The 17,384-nt window shown below is 38.4% G+C and overlaps 1 protein-coding gene across 4 annotated transcripts in view; it reads right to left on the bottom strand.

Moving 5' to 3' along the window:
• Positions 1-17,384, bottom strand: part of PHF8 (PHD finger protein 8) — a 91,930-nt gene that overhangs the window by 15,600 nt on the left and 58,946 nt on the right. For all 4 annotated transcript variants that reach the window (XM_082609024.1, XM_082609023.1, XM_082609025.1 and 1 more), the window contains one exon: positions 6,718-6,813. In XM_082609024.1, coding sequence (XP_082465150.1) covers positions 6,718-6,813 — 96 coding nt within the window. The remainder of the gene's footprint in view (positions 1-6,717; positions 6,814-17,384) is intronic.

Raw genomic sequence — 17,384 nt, forward strand, 5'->3', positions numbered from 1 at the left:
GTAAAGATTTTTCAATATACACAAATCAATCAACGTGATACACCATATTAAGAAACTGAAGGAGAAAAACCATATGATCATCTCAATAGATGCAGAGAAAGCTTTCGACAAAATTCAACACCCATTTATGATAAAAACCCTGCAGAAAGTAGGCATAGAGGGAACATTCCTCAACAGAATAAAGGCCATATATGACAAGCCCACAGCCAACATTGTCCTCAATGGTGAAAAACTGAAACCATTTCCACTAAGATCAGGGACAATACAAGGTTGCCCACTCTCACCACTCTTATTCAACATAGATTTGGAAGTTTGAGCTACAGCAATCAGAGAAGAAAAGGAAATAAAAGGAATCCAAATCAGAAAAGAAGAAGTAAAGCTGTCACTGTTTGCAGATGACATGATACTATACATAGAGAATCCTAAAGATGCTACCAGAAAACTACTAGAGCTAAACAATGAATTTGGTAAAGTAGCAGGATACAAAATTAATGCACAGAAATCTCTGGCATTCCTGTACACTAATGATGAAAAATATGAAAGTGAAACCAATAAAACACTCCCATTTACCACTGCAACAAAAATAATAAAATATTTAGGAATAAACCTACCTAAGGAGACAAAAGACCTGTATGCAGAAAATTATAAGACACTGATGAAAGAAATTAAATATGATACAAATAGATGGAGAGATATACCATGTTCCTGGATTGGAAGAATCAACATTGTGAAAATGACTCTACTACCCAAAGCAATCTACGGATTCAATGCAATCCCTATGAAACTATCACTGCCATTTTTCACAGAACTAGGACAAAAAATTTCACAGTTTGTATGGAAACACAAAAGACCCCGAATAGCCAAAGCAATCTTGAGAACGAAAAACGGAGCTGGAGGAATCAGGCTCCCTGACTTCAGACTATACTACAAAGCTACAGTAATCAAGACAGTATGGTCCTGGCACAAAAATAGAAAGATAGATCAATGGAACAGGATAGAAAGCCCAGAGATAAACCCACGCACATATGGTCACCTTATCTTTGATAAAGGAGGCAGGAATGTACAGTGGAGAAAGGACAGCCTCTTCAATAAGTGGTGCTGGGAAAACTGGACAGGGACATGTGAAAGTATGAGATTAGATCACTCCCTAACACCATACACAAAAATAAGCTCAAAATGGATTAAAGACCTAAATGTAAGGCCAGAAACTATCAAACTCTTAAGAGGAAAACATAGGCAGAACACTCTATGACACAAATCACAGTAAGATCCTTTTTGAGCCACCTCCTAGAGAAATGGAAAGAAAAACAAAAATAAACAAATGGGACTGAATGAAACTTCAAAACTTTTGCACAGCAAAGGATACCATAAAGAAGACCAAAAGATAACCCTCAGAGTGGGAGAAAATATTTGCAAATGAAGCAACTGACAAAGGATTACTCTCCAAAATTTATAAGCAGCTCGTGCAGCTCAATAGCAAAAAAACAAACAACCCAATCCAAAAATGGGCAGAAGACCTAAATAGACATTTCTACAAAGAAAATATACAGACTTCCAACAAACACATGAAAGGATGCTCAACATCATTAATCATTAGAGAAATGCAAATCAAAACTACAATGAGATATCATCTCACACTGGTCAGAGTGGCCATCATCAAGAAATCTACAAACAATAAATGCTGGAGAGGGTGTGGAGAAAAGGGAACCCTCTTGCACTGTTGGTGGGAATGTAAATTGATACAGCCACTATGGAGAACAGTATGGAGGTTCCTTTTTTTTCTTTTCTTTTTTTTTTTTTAAAGAAGATTTTGGGGGTAGGAGTTTATTAATTTATTTCTTTATTTTGGCTGTGTTGAGTCTTCGTTTCTGTGTGAGGGCTTTCTCTAGTTATGGCAAGCGGGGGCCACTCTTCATCACGGAGCACGGGCCTCTCACTATTGTGGCCTCTCTTGTTGCGGAGCATGGGCTCCAGACGCGCAGGCTCAGTAGTTGTGGCTCACGGGCCTAGCCGCTCTGAGGCATGTGGGATCCTCCCAGACCAGGGCTCGAACCCGTGTCCCCTGCATTGGCAGGCAGATTCTCAACCACTGCGCCACCAGGGAAGCCCCTGGAGGTTCCATAAGAAACTAAAAATAGAAGTACCATACGACCCAGCAATCCCACTACTGAGCATATACCCTGAGAAAACCATAATTCAAAAAGAGTCACGTACCAAAATGTTCATTGCAGCTCTATTTACAATAGCCAGGTGATGGAAGCAACCTAAGTATCCATCATCTGATGAATGGATAAAGAAGATGTGGCTCATATATACAATGGAACATTACTCAGCCATAAAATGAAGCGAAATTGAGTTATTTGTAGTGAGGTGCAAGGACCTAGAGTCTGTCCTACAGAGTGAAGTAAATCAGAAAGAGAAAGACAAATACCATATGCTAACACATATATATGGAATCTAAGAAAAAAAATGTAATGAAGAACCTAAGGGTAAGACAGGAATAAAGACATAGACCTACTAGAGAATGGACTTGAGGATATGGGGAGGGGGAAGGGTAAGATGTGACAAAGTGAGAGAGTGGCATGGACATATATACACTACCAAACATAAAACAGATAACTAGTGGGAAGCAGCTGCATAACACAGGGAGATCAGCTTCGTGCTTTGTGACCACCTAGAGGGGTGGGATAGGGAGGGTGGGAGGGAGGGAGATGCAAGAGGGAAGAGATATGGGAATATATGTATATGTATAACTGATTCACTTTGTTATAAAGCAGAAACTAACACACCATTTTAAAGCAATTATACTCCAATAAAGATGTTAAAAAAAAGTATCTACTTTGAAAATGTGATAAAAGTTATTAGCTTTCTTTTTAGAGAAATATACATAGATATATGCATACATTTATGTTAAAAATACAGCAGTGTTAATTATCTGCTCTAGGAATAGGGAAACAATGGATAAGATCACCTTTTGATATAGAAATATTCATATTTTTATGTAGAATGAGGAAAAAATATCATAAATAAATTATATATATATTTGACTATTTCTTACTATATGTAAAAAGGGCATATGAAAATGTTGAAGACCTACATGAATAAATGGGCAAAAGTCAGACATAAAATTTACAAAAGAAGAAATTCTAATGCTAATACAAACATATAGGAAATGTCTAATCAAAGAAATGCAAATTAAATCAGTGAGATGCTGTTGTTTGCTTGTGAATTACCAAAGATCAAAAAATACCATGATACAGACTGCTTGTTTTCAACCCAGTATCATTCTTCCTTTCTTGCTTACTAATAAAAACATAATTTTGTGGAACAACAATGTACCTAACTAAAAACTACACTTCTTGGCCTTTCTAGCAGATAATCTTGGCCATGTGACACAGTTTCAGCCAAAGAGATATTTTTTTTAAAGTAGAACTTAAAGCAGCCATCTTGCGACCCTGAGGGGATAAGCACTCACTAAGGATGCCTGAGAGGTTCCTATTACTCATAGGCAAAGACTATTGTTAACTATATGCTCAATGCCTGTGAGGATTCATAAACAAGTACTCTTGCATGTGGCTGGTGGTAGCGTAAACTAGTAAAACCTTTCTGGAAAACAATTTGGCAATACATATCAAGAGCTTTTAAAACATTCACATTAACAAATTGTAGTGGCAAGAGTGTAGGGAAACAAGCACTCTCATGCATTGTTTGTGGGAGTGTAAACAATCTCCAACATGTAATTGTTAAGTGAGAAAAGTAAAGCACATAACATATATAATGTATGTCTCCAATTGAGTTAAGAGGGGGAAAGAAAATATATACATGCATTTACTTGTATATGAATAAACTACGTCTAAAAGGATACACATAAAACTGGTAATAGTGGTTGACTCCAGGTGGGGAATTGGAAGGCTGTGGAACAGGGTTGGGAGGGAGACTTTTCACTGGATATCCTTATATACCTTGGCCCTTCAAGAGTTTCATGGGAATCTATCCTAAGCATATAAATAGAGGTACAAACACTTACATACAAAAATGTTCACTCCAATGTTACCACTAATTGTAAACACCTGGCAATCGGCTAAATGCCCTACATTAAAGAGGTCAGGTAAATTTAGGTTTATCCATGGGATAGAATATTTTGTAGCCATTAAAATATTATTTATAAATAATGGCACAGGGACATGCTTATGATATAATATTAATTTAAAAGGCCAGATATATTTACTGGTTTTCAACTTTTACAGTCAACCTCTAGTGAATATAGAGTATTAATTACAAGTCAATGGTAACAACCTTGACAATATTAACAAAAAAGTACAGCTTATAGAAGGTTGGAGGAAGAAAGAAAGAATAACAGCACTAATGTCCATATCTTAGAAAGTGGGTAATCAAGAGAGACTGACAAAAGCCGACGGGAGGAGAAACAGAGGTTAAGTTAATAAATCAAGGGGGAAAGGGCAGGGGGTGGGATGAATTGGGAGATTGGGATTGACATATATACACTATTGATTCTATGTATAAAATAGATAACTAATGAAAACCTACTGTATAGCATAGGGAACTCTACTCAATGCTCTGTGGTGACCTAAATGGGAAGGAAATCCAAAAAAGAGGGGATATATGTATATATGTATAGCTGATTCACTTTGCTGTACAGTATAAACACAATAGTAAATAGTAAAGCAACTACACTCCAATTTAAAAAAATCAAAAAAAGGTTAATAAATCAAGAAATGGTGGTATAAACCCTATTTTCTTGAGTTTTGGAGGCAACTACCAGAAAAATGAAAATGACAAGTTTGCCTCTCAGGCAAGGGATTGGAAGTAGGGAAAGCAGAGGCAGAAGACCATTGCATTTCATCGTAAACCTCTCTGTACTATTTGGTTTGCTACCAGATATACACATTATTTTGATTAAAAGGCAAAAAAAAATTTTAAGTAGGATATATGACTGTGATTTCAACCATAAAAAGAAAAATGCATAGGAGAAAAGACTAGAAGGAAATATATCAAAACATTAACAGTGGTTGCTTCTGGGTGGCAGAATCATGGGTGATTTCTTCTTTATACTTTCCTCTATTTTCCAAGTTTCCTATTATGCTAAAAAGCCAGAAAGTATAGGAGAAAATAAAATCAGAAAATAGGCCTGAAGAAAGAAAAAAGAAACATTTGCTGATTGACTCACTAAGAGAACACTTCCCAGGACTGCCCTGCCACCCCATTCCTCCAATCCCAAGCAAATACCAGAAAGGTCAAATAAGGCTGGGTGGGGACAGCATGCCCTTTATTTCCTGGGGAACCACAGGGGTACTGCGATGCCAGCACCCTCTGTGGCAGACTGTTGCAGTAACGGCTCTCGATCTGCTCACATGTCCTTGTGTGCATAGGAAAACTTTGCAGTTCCCACTCCCAAGAGATAGAATCTATTTCTCCACTTTTGGAATCAAGACTTGGCCATGTAACTTGCTTTGGCAATGGGACAATAGAAAACATGACACAACAGAGGCTTGAAAAGTGCTTGCATATTGGGTTTGTCCTCTCTTGCTGCTGGACACCCTTCTGCTACCTTGTGAAAAAGCTTAGGCTGGCCTTCAGGTGGGTGAAAGACCACATGGAGAGAGGCCCCAGACACCCCAAATTAGGTCCCGGACACCTGAAGGAGATCTTTTTAGACCATCCAGCCCCAGGCAATCTGGTCCAGACTAAAACAGTAGTTCAGCCAACCTACAGAATCATGAGAAATGATCAACCATTGTTCTAAGACACTAAGTTTTGGATAGTTTGATAAGCAGCAAAAGCCAACTGACAGGGCTTCCCTGGTGGCGCAGTGGTTGAGAGTCTGCCTGCCAATGCAGGGGACACGGGTTCGAGCCCTGGTCTGGGAAGATCCCACATGCCGTGGAGCGGCTGGGCCCGTGGGCCACAACTGCTGAGCCTGCACGTCTGGAGCCTGTGCTCCGCAACAAGAGAGGCCGTGACAGTGAGAGGCCTGTGCACCGCGATGAAGAGTGGTCCCCACTTGCCACAACTAGAGAAAGCCCTCGCACAGAGACGAAGACCCAATGCAGCTAAAAAAAAATAAATTAAAGTGTATTAAAAAAAAAAAAAAAAAAGAACCCCCAGTCATGTATGTAAAATATACAAAAAAAAAAAAAAGCCAACTGACATACCCTCCAATGAAAAAACCACCCAGCCAGTGAGACGAATAAAATTCTTTTATTACCCTCTAAGTTCCATATTCAACTCAAAAGTCATTCTTTCTTCCTTCCTCAGAGATGGCCTCTCAGCCAGTACAGGTAACAATAAGGAGTCTTGGGCCTTGTAGAGCTCAACAGTTAGCGGAATTTCCCTCCTTTGACAACAATATTATTACAAAAGGGCTGGGATGATGGTAGCAGAATGTTCTCAGGAGACTTAGACTGCTTGCTGAAATCTGCTCAAGGTCTTCCTCTTTTCATCTCAAGCCATGTAATATCAAAAGCAACATGCTCCATTACCTCTGATTTTGCTGAACTGAGTGCACGAACTCTGTGTCTTATTGATCATTTTTGCTCCAGCACCTAACATGGTACCTGGCATACAGCAGGCACTCATCAAATGTTTGCTGAATAAACAAATGAGTGTCTTCCTATATTAAATGTCCCACCTAGCCAGTGGGACATATTTTTCCCCCCAACCACCCCCACAGAGTTTAAGGACAGAATACTGGATCACCTTTAGGACTCCATGGAGCATCATCTGAATTCTTCTTTTTCTTGGGTCGAGATTTCAAAGCAGGGTCATCATCGTCAGACTCCAGGGAAGGGTAAACTGCAGTGAGAGGGAAAAGCAGGGTAAAATGAGATCTCATCCAGAAGGGTGATGACAGGATGATACCTACCTGAGCTCCTCCCACCCCTCTACAAGTGGACCCTTTACTTAATCCATACTCAACTGTAGGAATTCTTGAATATGCCACATACTTTTCATGTCTTTCTACTTTTGTACCCTTGCTGCAAATGTCCTTCTCCCAGCATCACCTAACTCTGATTTCACTCACCCAACATCCATTTAGTGAGTAACTTCATGAGTTAATGACCGTACAAAATTCAGCTTTAGATTCACATCCTAAAGAAGCCTTCCCTCTTCTCTTAATCTCATTCAGATGCGTCCTCAACTCTCCACAGTATTCTGTGCATACCTCTATTGGAGTTGTTATATAGTATTTAAGAGATGATTAGTAAAAGTCACCCCCAATTTACTGTGAGGGCAAGGATATGTATTATTTGATTTTAAACTAAGGGAGCTGAACATAATGAAGAGTGGGTGCTCAGTAAGTGCTTGAATTAATGGAAAAAGAAATTGTTCACACATTCACAGAAAGGGAACAAAAAGACCACTTAGGCTGAACTGGGAACAAGATTATTATAACTGAATGATGTGAATGACAAAACACACATATATAAGTATCTCAACCTATATAAATACATAGAAACATCCAGTTTTATCATACACATGCAACACTATACAGTTTAATAGGAAAATGGTCTAGAAAGGTCCTACTGATGAGGTCAAACTCTGCTGCTGCTAAACTAAAAGAGAAGCAAAGTGAGAGTAAATATTTCCTCCTAATGACTACTCCCATTCCTCCTACTGATCAGCTTCAAACTTCTCTAGAATTCTACTTCATCAGAGGAATCTAGTCTCCCACTTCCTTCCAGAAGGGTCTCTCTGTAGGAAAATAAGTCCATTTTTCAGGTCTTCCTCCTTGAGCAAAGAAGTAAAACACCTCTTTGACTCATTAAAAATTTTTTTTGAATTTATTAATTGTCCCTAGAAAGAAATGACTACTGGTAACAGAGTTGTTTGAGAAAGGTTCCATCCCTACTAGACTAATGGCTGTCAATGTTATTTTGTTGGGTTTGAAAAGTTTTTCCACCTAAAGGAAAGAAGTGTAGTATAGTAGAAAGACCTTGAGTCTCAGGATTAGACAATTACTTTGAAATCCTGGACTGACCCACTAGCTTAGTAGCCTAGGAGAACTCCTATAAGTCTCACTACCTTCACCCATAAAATTGAAGTAATAGATGAACCTGCCTTGCAAAGTTCTGAGGATTGAGAGATAACAGGTATAAAGTAACATACAAAAGGAATTCCATTCTAAGGTTCATGTCTTATTCAAGATGGAATAAGATGTAGATAATAATTAATTTTAGACATTTAAAGAAAATACAAGTTAAAATACGCATATTAAAAATACAAGGGTGAGGGGCTTCCCTGGTGGCGCAGTGGTTGAGAGTCCGCCTGCCGATGCAGGGGACACGGGTTCGTGCCCCGGTCTGGGAGGATCCCACAGGCCGCCGAGCGGCTGGGCCCGTGAGCCATGGCCACTGAGCCTGCACGTCCGGAGCCTGTGCTCCGCAACGGGAGAGGCCACGGCAGTGAGAGGCCCGCGTACCGCAAAAAAAAAAAAAAAAAAAAATACAAGGGTGGGAGGAGTGATGCCTCCTCCAAAAATGATGGAGTTGGGAGCTCCAAGGATCTGTCCCTCCAATGAAGCAACCATTAAGCTGTCAAAAACTACAATAATCAACTTTTTGGGGACTCTGGAATCCAATCAAAAACTTATAACAACAAAGGGGATGCTTAACAAAGAAGAAGCCTGCTTAATTAAGGCATTTAAGGAAAATTCTGTCAGGGAATCTCAGCTGACTGCTGAGGCAATGGAACAGATGCTTCAGTGACCACACACAAGGAACATGGTATTTGCAAAAACTTATTTGGAAAGTCATTAAATAAATAGATAACTGTAGCTCACAATAAGCAACAACAGCAATCTCTAGGGAAGAAGGAAGATATGACTTCCAGAGTTATCACATTATAATATTCGAAAGGTCTGGGTTTGAAACAAAAATTATAAGGCATGCAAAGAAACAGGAAATTATGTCCCATTTACAGGAAAAATATTGATAAAAATTGTCCATGAGGAAGCTCAGACATTGGACTTACTATACAAAGACTCTAAATCAACTGTCTTAAATATGATCAAAAATAATCATGTCTCTGGAAGCAACCTAAATGTCCATCAACAGAGGAAAAGATGAAGAAGATGTGGTACATATATACAATGGAATATTACTCAGCCATAAAAAGGAACGAAATTGGGTAATTTGTAGAGACATGGATAGACCCAGAGAGTGTCATACAGAGTGAAGTAAGTCAGAAAGAGAAAAACAAATACGGTATATTAACACATATATGTGGAATCTATAAAAATGGTATCAATAATCCTATTTGCGAAGCAGAAATAGAGACACAGACGTAGAGAACAAATGTATGGATACCAATGGGGAAAGAAGGGGGGTGGGAGGAATTGGGAGATTGGGATTGACACATATACACTATTGATACTATGTATAAAATAGATAACTAATGAAAACATACTGTATAGCACAGGGAACTCTACTTAATGCACTGTGGTGACCTGAATGGGAAGGAAGTCCAAAAGGGAGGGGATATATGTATATATGTATGGCTGATTCATTTTGCTGTACAGTAGAAACTAACACAACATTGTAAAGCAACTATACTCCAATAAAAATTAATTTTAAAAAATGTCCTTTGAAAAGATCAATTAAGTTGATAAGATGCCAGCAAGAATGACAAAGAAAAAGACACAAATTACTAACATCAAGAATAAAAGTAAAAAGAATAAACAAATAAAATAACATCAGATAAAAAAAATGTCACTAAAGACTTCACAGACATTGGAAGGATAATAGGGGAATACTACAAACAACTCTATGCTCATAAATTCTACAACTTAGCTAAAACGGACCAATTCCTTGAATATCATGAACTATCAAAACTCACCCAAGACGAAATAGAAAACCTGAATAATCCTATATCTACTAAAGAAAATAAATCCATAGTAAAGGCCTAAAAAAAAAAAATCCCTAGGCCCAGGTGGTTTCACTCAAAAATTCTACTAAACATTTAAAAAAACCCACTAATTGTACATAATCTCTTCTAGAAAACAGAAGAGAAGGGAACATTTCCCAACTCATTCTTTGAGGCCAGCACTGATTGCCCTGATACCAAAACTAAAGACAGTACAAGAAAAGAAAATTATAGACCAATATCCCTCACGAACACAGACACAAAAATCCTCAGTGAAATACTAGTAAACCAAATCCAGTAATATATAAAAAGAATAATACACCATGAGCAATTAAGGTCTATCCTGTGATTTCAATTCTGGTTTGATATTTGAAAATCAGTCAATGTAACCTACCATATTAACAGACTAAAGGGAAAAAAAACACATGATTATATCCACTGGTGGAATAAAAACATGGGGAAAATTCAATATTCATTCATTAAAAAAAAAAACCTCTCAGCAAAATAGGAATAGAAGTGAACTTCCTTAACTTGATAACCTATACAGATAATATCACAATAATGAAAAGACTAAATGCCTTCCCCCTTAGATTGGAAACAAGGCAAGGGTGTAAGTTCACTCTCACCACATTGTGCTTGAAATCCTAGCCAGAACAAAAAGGCAAGAAGGAAAAAAGACATACAGATTGGAAAGAAAGGAATAAAACTGTACCTACTTGCACATGACATGATCATGATCATCTAGACAAAAAAAAAAATACCAAGAATATATAAAACATTCCTAGAATTAATAAGTGAGTTACCAAGGTTGCAAGATACAAGGTCAACACACAAAAACCAATCATACTTATATATACTAGCAATAAACAGTTGGAAACCAAAGGTTAAGAAAAGTACCATTTACAGTATCTCCAAAAAATATGCAACTCAGGGATAAATCCAACAAAAAACATGTGTAGGACCCGTATGCTGAAAACTATGAGACACTGATGAAAGAAATTTTTAAAAGAGTAAATATGGAGGAACATACCATGTACACAGATTAGAAGATTCAATATACCTAAGGTGACAATTCTCTTGCAGTCCTTGTGTAAAACAGTTTGGTGGTCCCTCAAAGAGTTAAACACAGAATTATCATATGACCCAGCAATTCTACTCTTAGGTATATGCCCAAGAGAAATGAAAACGTGTGTCCACACAGAAACATGCACAAAAATGTCTACAGCAGCATTATTCATAACAGCCAAAAGGTGGAAATAACCCAAATGCCTATCAGCAGATGAATGGATAAACAAACTGTGGTATAACCATACAATGGAATACTAACTCAACCATAAAAAGGAACAAAATACTGATACATCCTATAACTTGGATGAACCTTAAAAACATGGTAAGTGAAAGAAGCCAGACACAAAAGGTCACAAACTATATGATTACTTTATATGACATATCCCAAATAGGCAAATCCATATGGACAAAAAGCAGATTAATGGTTACCAGGGGATGAGGGGAGGGGGGCATAGGGAACAATTACTTAATGGATCCCGGGTATTTTTCTGGGGCCATGAAAATATCTTGGAAACAGAGGTGGTGGTTGCACCACATTGTGAATGCGCTAACTGTCACTGAACTGTACACTTTAAAGTGTTTAATTATATGTAATGTGACTTGCACCTCGATAAAAAATAAAGATCACAATTCTCTCTGAATTGATCTATATATTTAACACAATTCCAACCAAAATCCTAGCAGAAATTGCTGTGGATTCAGACAAACTGATTCTAAAATTTATATGGAAAGGCAAAATTGAAGAAATCATATTACTTGATTTTAAGAATTAATAAAGCTTCAGTAATCAAGATAGTAAGATAATGACAAAGAGACTGACATGCAGATCAATGGAAAAGAACAATTCAGAAAGAAAACCACACAAATATGGTCATTCGATTTTTGACAAAGGTACAAATGCGAGTCAATAGAAAAATAAATAAAAAATAGTATTTTCAAGAAATGGTGTTGGAACAATTGGACATCCATATGCCAAAAAAAAGGTGAACCTCAACCTAAACATCATACCTTATGTAAAAATTTAGTCAAAATGGAACATGGATAGAAATGTAAAACCTAAAACCATAAAGTTTTTAGGTGAAAAAAAAGGGAGAAAACTGTGCCCTGAGTTTACAGAAAGAGTCGTTAAATAAGACACTAAAAGCATAAGCCATGAAAGATAAAATTGATAAACTGGACTTTCTAGAAAGTGAAAGTGTTTACTTTAAGAAAGAAAGTCTTAAGAGAATGAAATACAAGCCACAGACTGGGAGAAAATATTTGCAAATCACTTATCTGACAAGAGACTTGAATCCAGACTATATAAAGAACTTTCAAAGCTCAACAGTTAAGAAACAACCTAATGTTTTAAAAGGCAGCAGTTGTTCAAAGTGCCTGTTTAGACATTTCAAAAAAGAGTATATGACTGGCAAATAAATACATGAAAAGATGTTCAACATCATTAGCCATTAGATGAGCCGCTAAATGAGATATTGCTACACACCTATTAGGATGACTAAAATAAGTATACTGACAATACCAAGTGCTGATGAATATGCAGAGCAGTTAGAACTCTCACACGTTGCTGGTGGGAATGTAAAATGGCACAATCACTGGAAAACAGTCTGGCAGTTTCCAATAAAGTTAAAGCATCCACTGCCCACATTGTTCAGGAATCCCATTCCTAGGTATTTATCCTAGGGAAATAAAAACTCATGTTCACACAAAAGCCTGCATACAAATATTCACAGCAGCTCAATTCATAATCACCCAAAGCTGTAAACAATCCAATGTCCTTCAATGGGTGAATGGATAAAGAAACTGTGGTAGAGGGACTTCCCTGGCGGTCCAGTGGTTAGGACTCTGCAGTGCTTCCACTGCAGGGGGCATGGGTTCAATCCCTGGTCAGAGAACTAAGATCCCACATGCCACATGGCAAGCCAAAAAAAACCCCCCCAAAACAAAACAAAACTGTGGTAGATCCATACAATGGAAAACTATTCTTCAACAAAAAAGAACAAGCTATTGATACGCAACAACATGGATAGAATCTTAAAGGCATTATGCTAAGTAAAAGATACCAGTCTCAAAATATTACATACTGTATAATTCCATTTATATGACATTCTGGCAAAGGCAAAATCACAGTGATGGGGAACGGTGGTTGCCAGGAGTTAGGGGTAGAAGGAGGGCATGACTACTAAGGGATAACATAAGGGACTCTGGAGGGGTTCTGTGTTCTACTCATTGTGGTGGTGGTGGTGGTTACAAGAATCTAAGCGTGTGTATACCAACAAAGCCAATTTTACGTAATGTTAATTTTAAAAATAAAATTAAAAAAACCCTTTATCAAAAGGGAAAACAGACTGAAAATAAATGAACAGAGCTTTCAACTCAAGATGTTGTACAAAGAACATTAAGAAAAAGGAATAAAATAAAACCAGAAATTAACAGTAAACAAACACCAAACACTGGAGATAATTAGTAAATCATCAAATAAACTAGACAAACTATGTTAAACACTACAACCAAATAAAGCTAATTTCAAGAAGGAAATATCAATTCAAAACCAGTAATTCTACTAATGTAAATCACCATTAGCAAATTAACAGAAAAACTATGTGTTTATATTAAAAGATGCCCAAAAATCATTTGATAAAACCCAATTCCACTCTGGATTTTTTTTTTTTTTTTTTTTGGTGATACACGGGCCTCTCACTGTTGTGGCCTCTCCCGTTGCAGAGCACAGGCTCTGGACGCGCAGGCTCAGCGGCCATGGCGCACGGGCCCAGTCGCTCCGCGGCATGTGGGATCTTCCCAGACCGGGGCACGAACCCGTGTCCCCTGCATCGGCAGGCGGACTCTCAACCACTGCGCCACCAAGTAAGCCCCTGGATTTTAAAACAAACAAAAACCTCTCAAACTCCCCTGAACTTCATGGGAGTAGTCTAACAGAGACCTACAGAGCCCCACATACTGAGTGGACAAACACTAGCAGCATTACCTTTAAAGTCAGAAACAACACAAGGATGCCCCCTATCACCATTACTACTCAACACTGTAATAAAACTAGGAAAATCTAGAGGTATGAATACCAGAAAGAAAGGGGGTGTTATGGGCTAATTGTGCCCCCGCCCCAAAATTCGTATGTTGAATTCCTAATCCCTGGTACTTCAGAATATGACTGTATTTGGAGATAAGGCTTTGAAAGAGGTAATTAAGTTAAAATGAGACCACTAGGGTAGGCCCTAAGCCAATCTGACTGGTGCCTTTTTAAGAAGAGATTAGGATATAGAGAGTGACACCAGGGGCCCATGTGCACAGGGGATGACCATGTGAAAAGGTAGCAAGAGAGAGGTCATCTGCAAGCCAAGGAGAGGCCTCAGGAGAAAGCAACCCTGCTAATACTTTGATCTTGGACTTCTAGCCTCTAGAACTGTGAAAAAAATAATTTGTTGTTTAAGCCAACCAGTCTGTGGTATTTTGTTATGGCAGCCCTAGCAAACTAAGATAGGGGACACAGATCACCTACCTCAAGAGCCCAAGACAATTAGCTGAAAAACTAACAGAACTAATAAGAGTATATAAGGCAATCCAACACAGGATCAATATAGAAAAATCAACTATTTTCCTGCATACTAGCAACAGCCAAATGGAAAATATAATAGATAAAAAGATGCCATTTTCAATAGGAACCAGACTGTAAAATAAAATACCTAGTAATAAACTGAAGAAGAGATATACAAGAAAGCCTGAATAAATCGACCATTTTTGAAGATAGAAGGACAAGATGGCCTGTTTTGCGGCTGCTCAAAGGTAAATGGCAGAATGATAGCAATGTCATCCAGAAGTTGCACTGGTTCAAAAGCAATTTTCCCTGGCATGTTGTTTTTAACCAATCAGTGGTGAGTTTTCTCACAGTTCAGAGAAAACCTTAGCTATATATGAAGACCTACACACAAATGCTAAAAATCCTGCAATAGTGCCTCCCGTCAGAGGAAGGGTAAATGGTGGCTTTGTTTTCTACAAAATTAAGTTCTGTTGGGAGAGGAGGATGGTGGAGAGTGCAGCTGAAGACGTTGTGAAGACACTTTCCCCTGTGTTTAAAAACAACAAAGGACTTCCCTGGTGGTGCAGTGGTTAAGAATCCGCCTGCCAATGCAGGGGACACGGGTTTGAGCCCTGGTCCGGGAAGATTCCACATACCACGGAGCAACTAAGCCCGTGTGCCACAACTACTGAGCCTGTGCTCTAGAGCCTGTGAGCCACAACTACTGAGCCCGTGCACCACAACTACTGAAGCCCGCGCACCTAGAGGCTGTGCTCCGCAACAAGAGAAGCCACCCACAACAGTGAGAAGCCCACGTACCACAACGAAGACTAGCCTCTGCTCACAACTAGAGAAAGCCCACACACAGCAACGAAGACCCAACACAGCCAAAAATAAATAAATAATTTAAAAAAATAAAAACAACAACAAAAGACTGCTGACGACTAGGCTCTGGATCAGATTTTAATTTGATAAAGCTGCTATTTACCTTAAGCAAATGCCCTCAAGGACCTACATCTGGAAGGAGGAACCTGAGCCCAGGCAGAGTTTAGGGCTACAAAGGATCTACTGACTACAATGCTGGGTGCAAATGCCGATGGGCTCTAACCAGGCAAGGATTACTATTAGGACTGTCATTATCTGGGCCAGTGTTTTGGCTTCAAAGCCACAGAGATTTTGAGGGGTATACCCCTTTCTTTTTCTTGTAAGCCCTATTATTTTTAGTGTACAAATCTTCAGGATATTTTTCAGAAACGTGTATATCCCACTGTAGCAGAAAGGGCTCTGATGAAAGATGTCAGTCTCCATAAATTAATCCATAAATTGCAAATGCCAAGCAATCTTAATAAAAAATCCTAATAGGATTTTTCATGGAGTTTGACAAGCTGATTCTATAATCCATCTGGACTAGAAAAAACTCAATAATGGCCTAGAAATTCTGGAAAAATAATAACAAGTAGTTGGGTACCTCCTCATTAAACTGCCTTTCTAGTGTTGCTGGGCAAAGCAGGGAGGGGGAAGCAGACAGAGGCTGAGTGAGCTGTTTGTCCTGAGGTAGGACTAGTGAGACCAGGTCCAGATTCCTTGGCTATAGGTCAATGTGACTGTCTGCTGAAGGTAAGATGGATAGCCAGGGAAACTTGGCAACAAACTAAGACCAATCACAGCTCAACCCAGAGATGATGGGCTTGCTGAACATCTGTATTCTCCTCAGGTCCAAAGCAAGTTATGCAGAGGGGATTTGCCCTACCAGACACAAGGCCTAGAGTAACTAACCTATGAGGTAGTGCCACATGAGTGGACAAGTTGGTTTTATGGAACAGAATAATATTAATAGTATCTAACACACAGCACTTACCATGTGCTGGGCAATGTTTTAAGTGCTTTATGTATAACTCATTTAATCCTCACAACAACCTATGAGGTAGGTACTATTATCACAGAGAGGTTAATTAGCTTGCCCAAGGTTACATAGCTATTGAGGAACAGAACTGGGAATACAGTAGAAAAACAAATCCAGGGAATTGCCTGGCAGTCCAGTGGTTAGGACTCTGCACTTTCACTGCCGAGGGGGTGGGCTCAATCCCTGGTCGGGAACTAAGATCCCACAAGCCTCTCAGCGCCACCCGCCCCCCAAAAGAGAAAAACAAATCCATATATATATGGGAATTTAGTTTAGGACAGAAGCGGAGCTTCATATCAGGGGGATAACTGATGAACTAGTCAATAAATGGTATTGGGGCAAATGACTATCCATGTGGAAAAAAATATAGATTCTTACCTCTCACAATTCACAAAACCTAATTCCAGAAAAAAAGCTAAAATTTTAACTTCTATACAAGTTTTAGGTGAAAATATAAGAAATTCTTCTTACACAAAACATAAAATACAAAAAAAATTGATAAAGACGACTATGTAAAAACTGAAATCTGCTACATGCTAAAAGATACCATAAGTAAAATTAAAATACAAGCAACAGACTAAGAGAAAATATTTTTCAACACTTGCAGAATATATAAAAAACACTCCAACAAATCTAGAATACATAAAGAACTCCTACAAATCAATAAGAAAAACTAACATCCTGAAAATGAGTGAAAAACTGAATAGATAATTCATGGGAAAGGAATAAGGAAGAGCCAATAAACATAAAACAAACAAACTGCAACACCATTTTTTGCCATCAGATTGGCAAAAATTAAAAAGGCTGATAACATCCACTGTTGGTAAGGCTGTCGGAAAACAGGTATATCTCATACACCACTCATATACTGACCTTTTTGGAAGGAATTCGGCACTATCAACATTTATGTTGTACATACCTTTAACTCAGCAGGTCTAGCTACCTTACAGAAATGTTAACGGGCACATGGGCACAAAAGGTTATTTACAAGAATTTCCAAAA

This window comes from Mesoplodon mirus, assembly GCF_964341445.2.
Source record: "Mesoplodon mirus genome assembly, chromosome: X".
Taxonomy (NCBI): Eukaryota; Metazoa; Chordata; class Mammalia; order Artiodactyla; family Ziphiidae; genus Mesoplodon; species Mesoplodon mirus.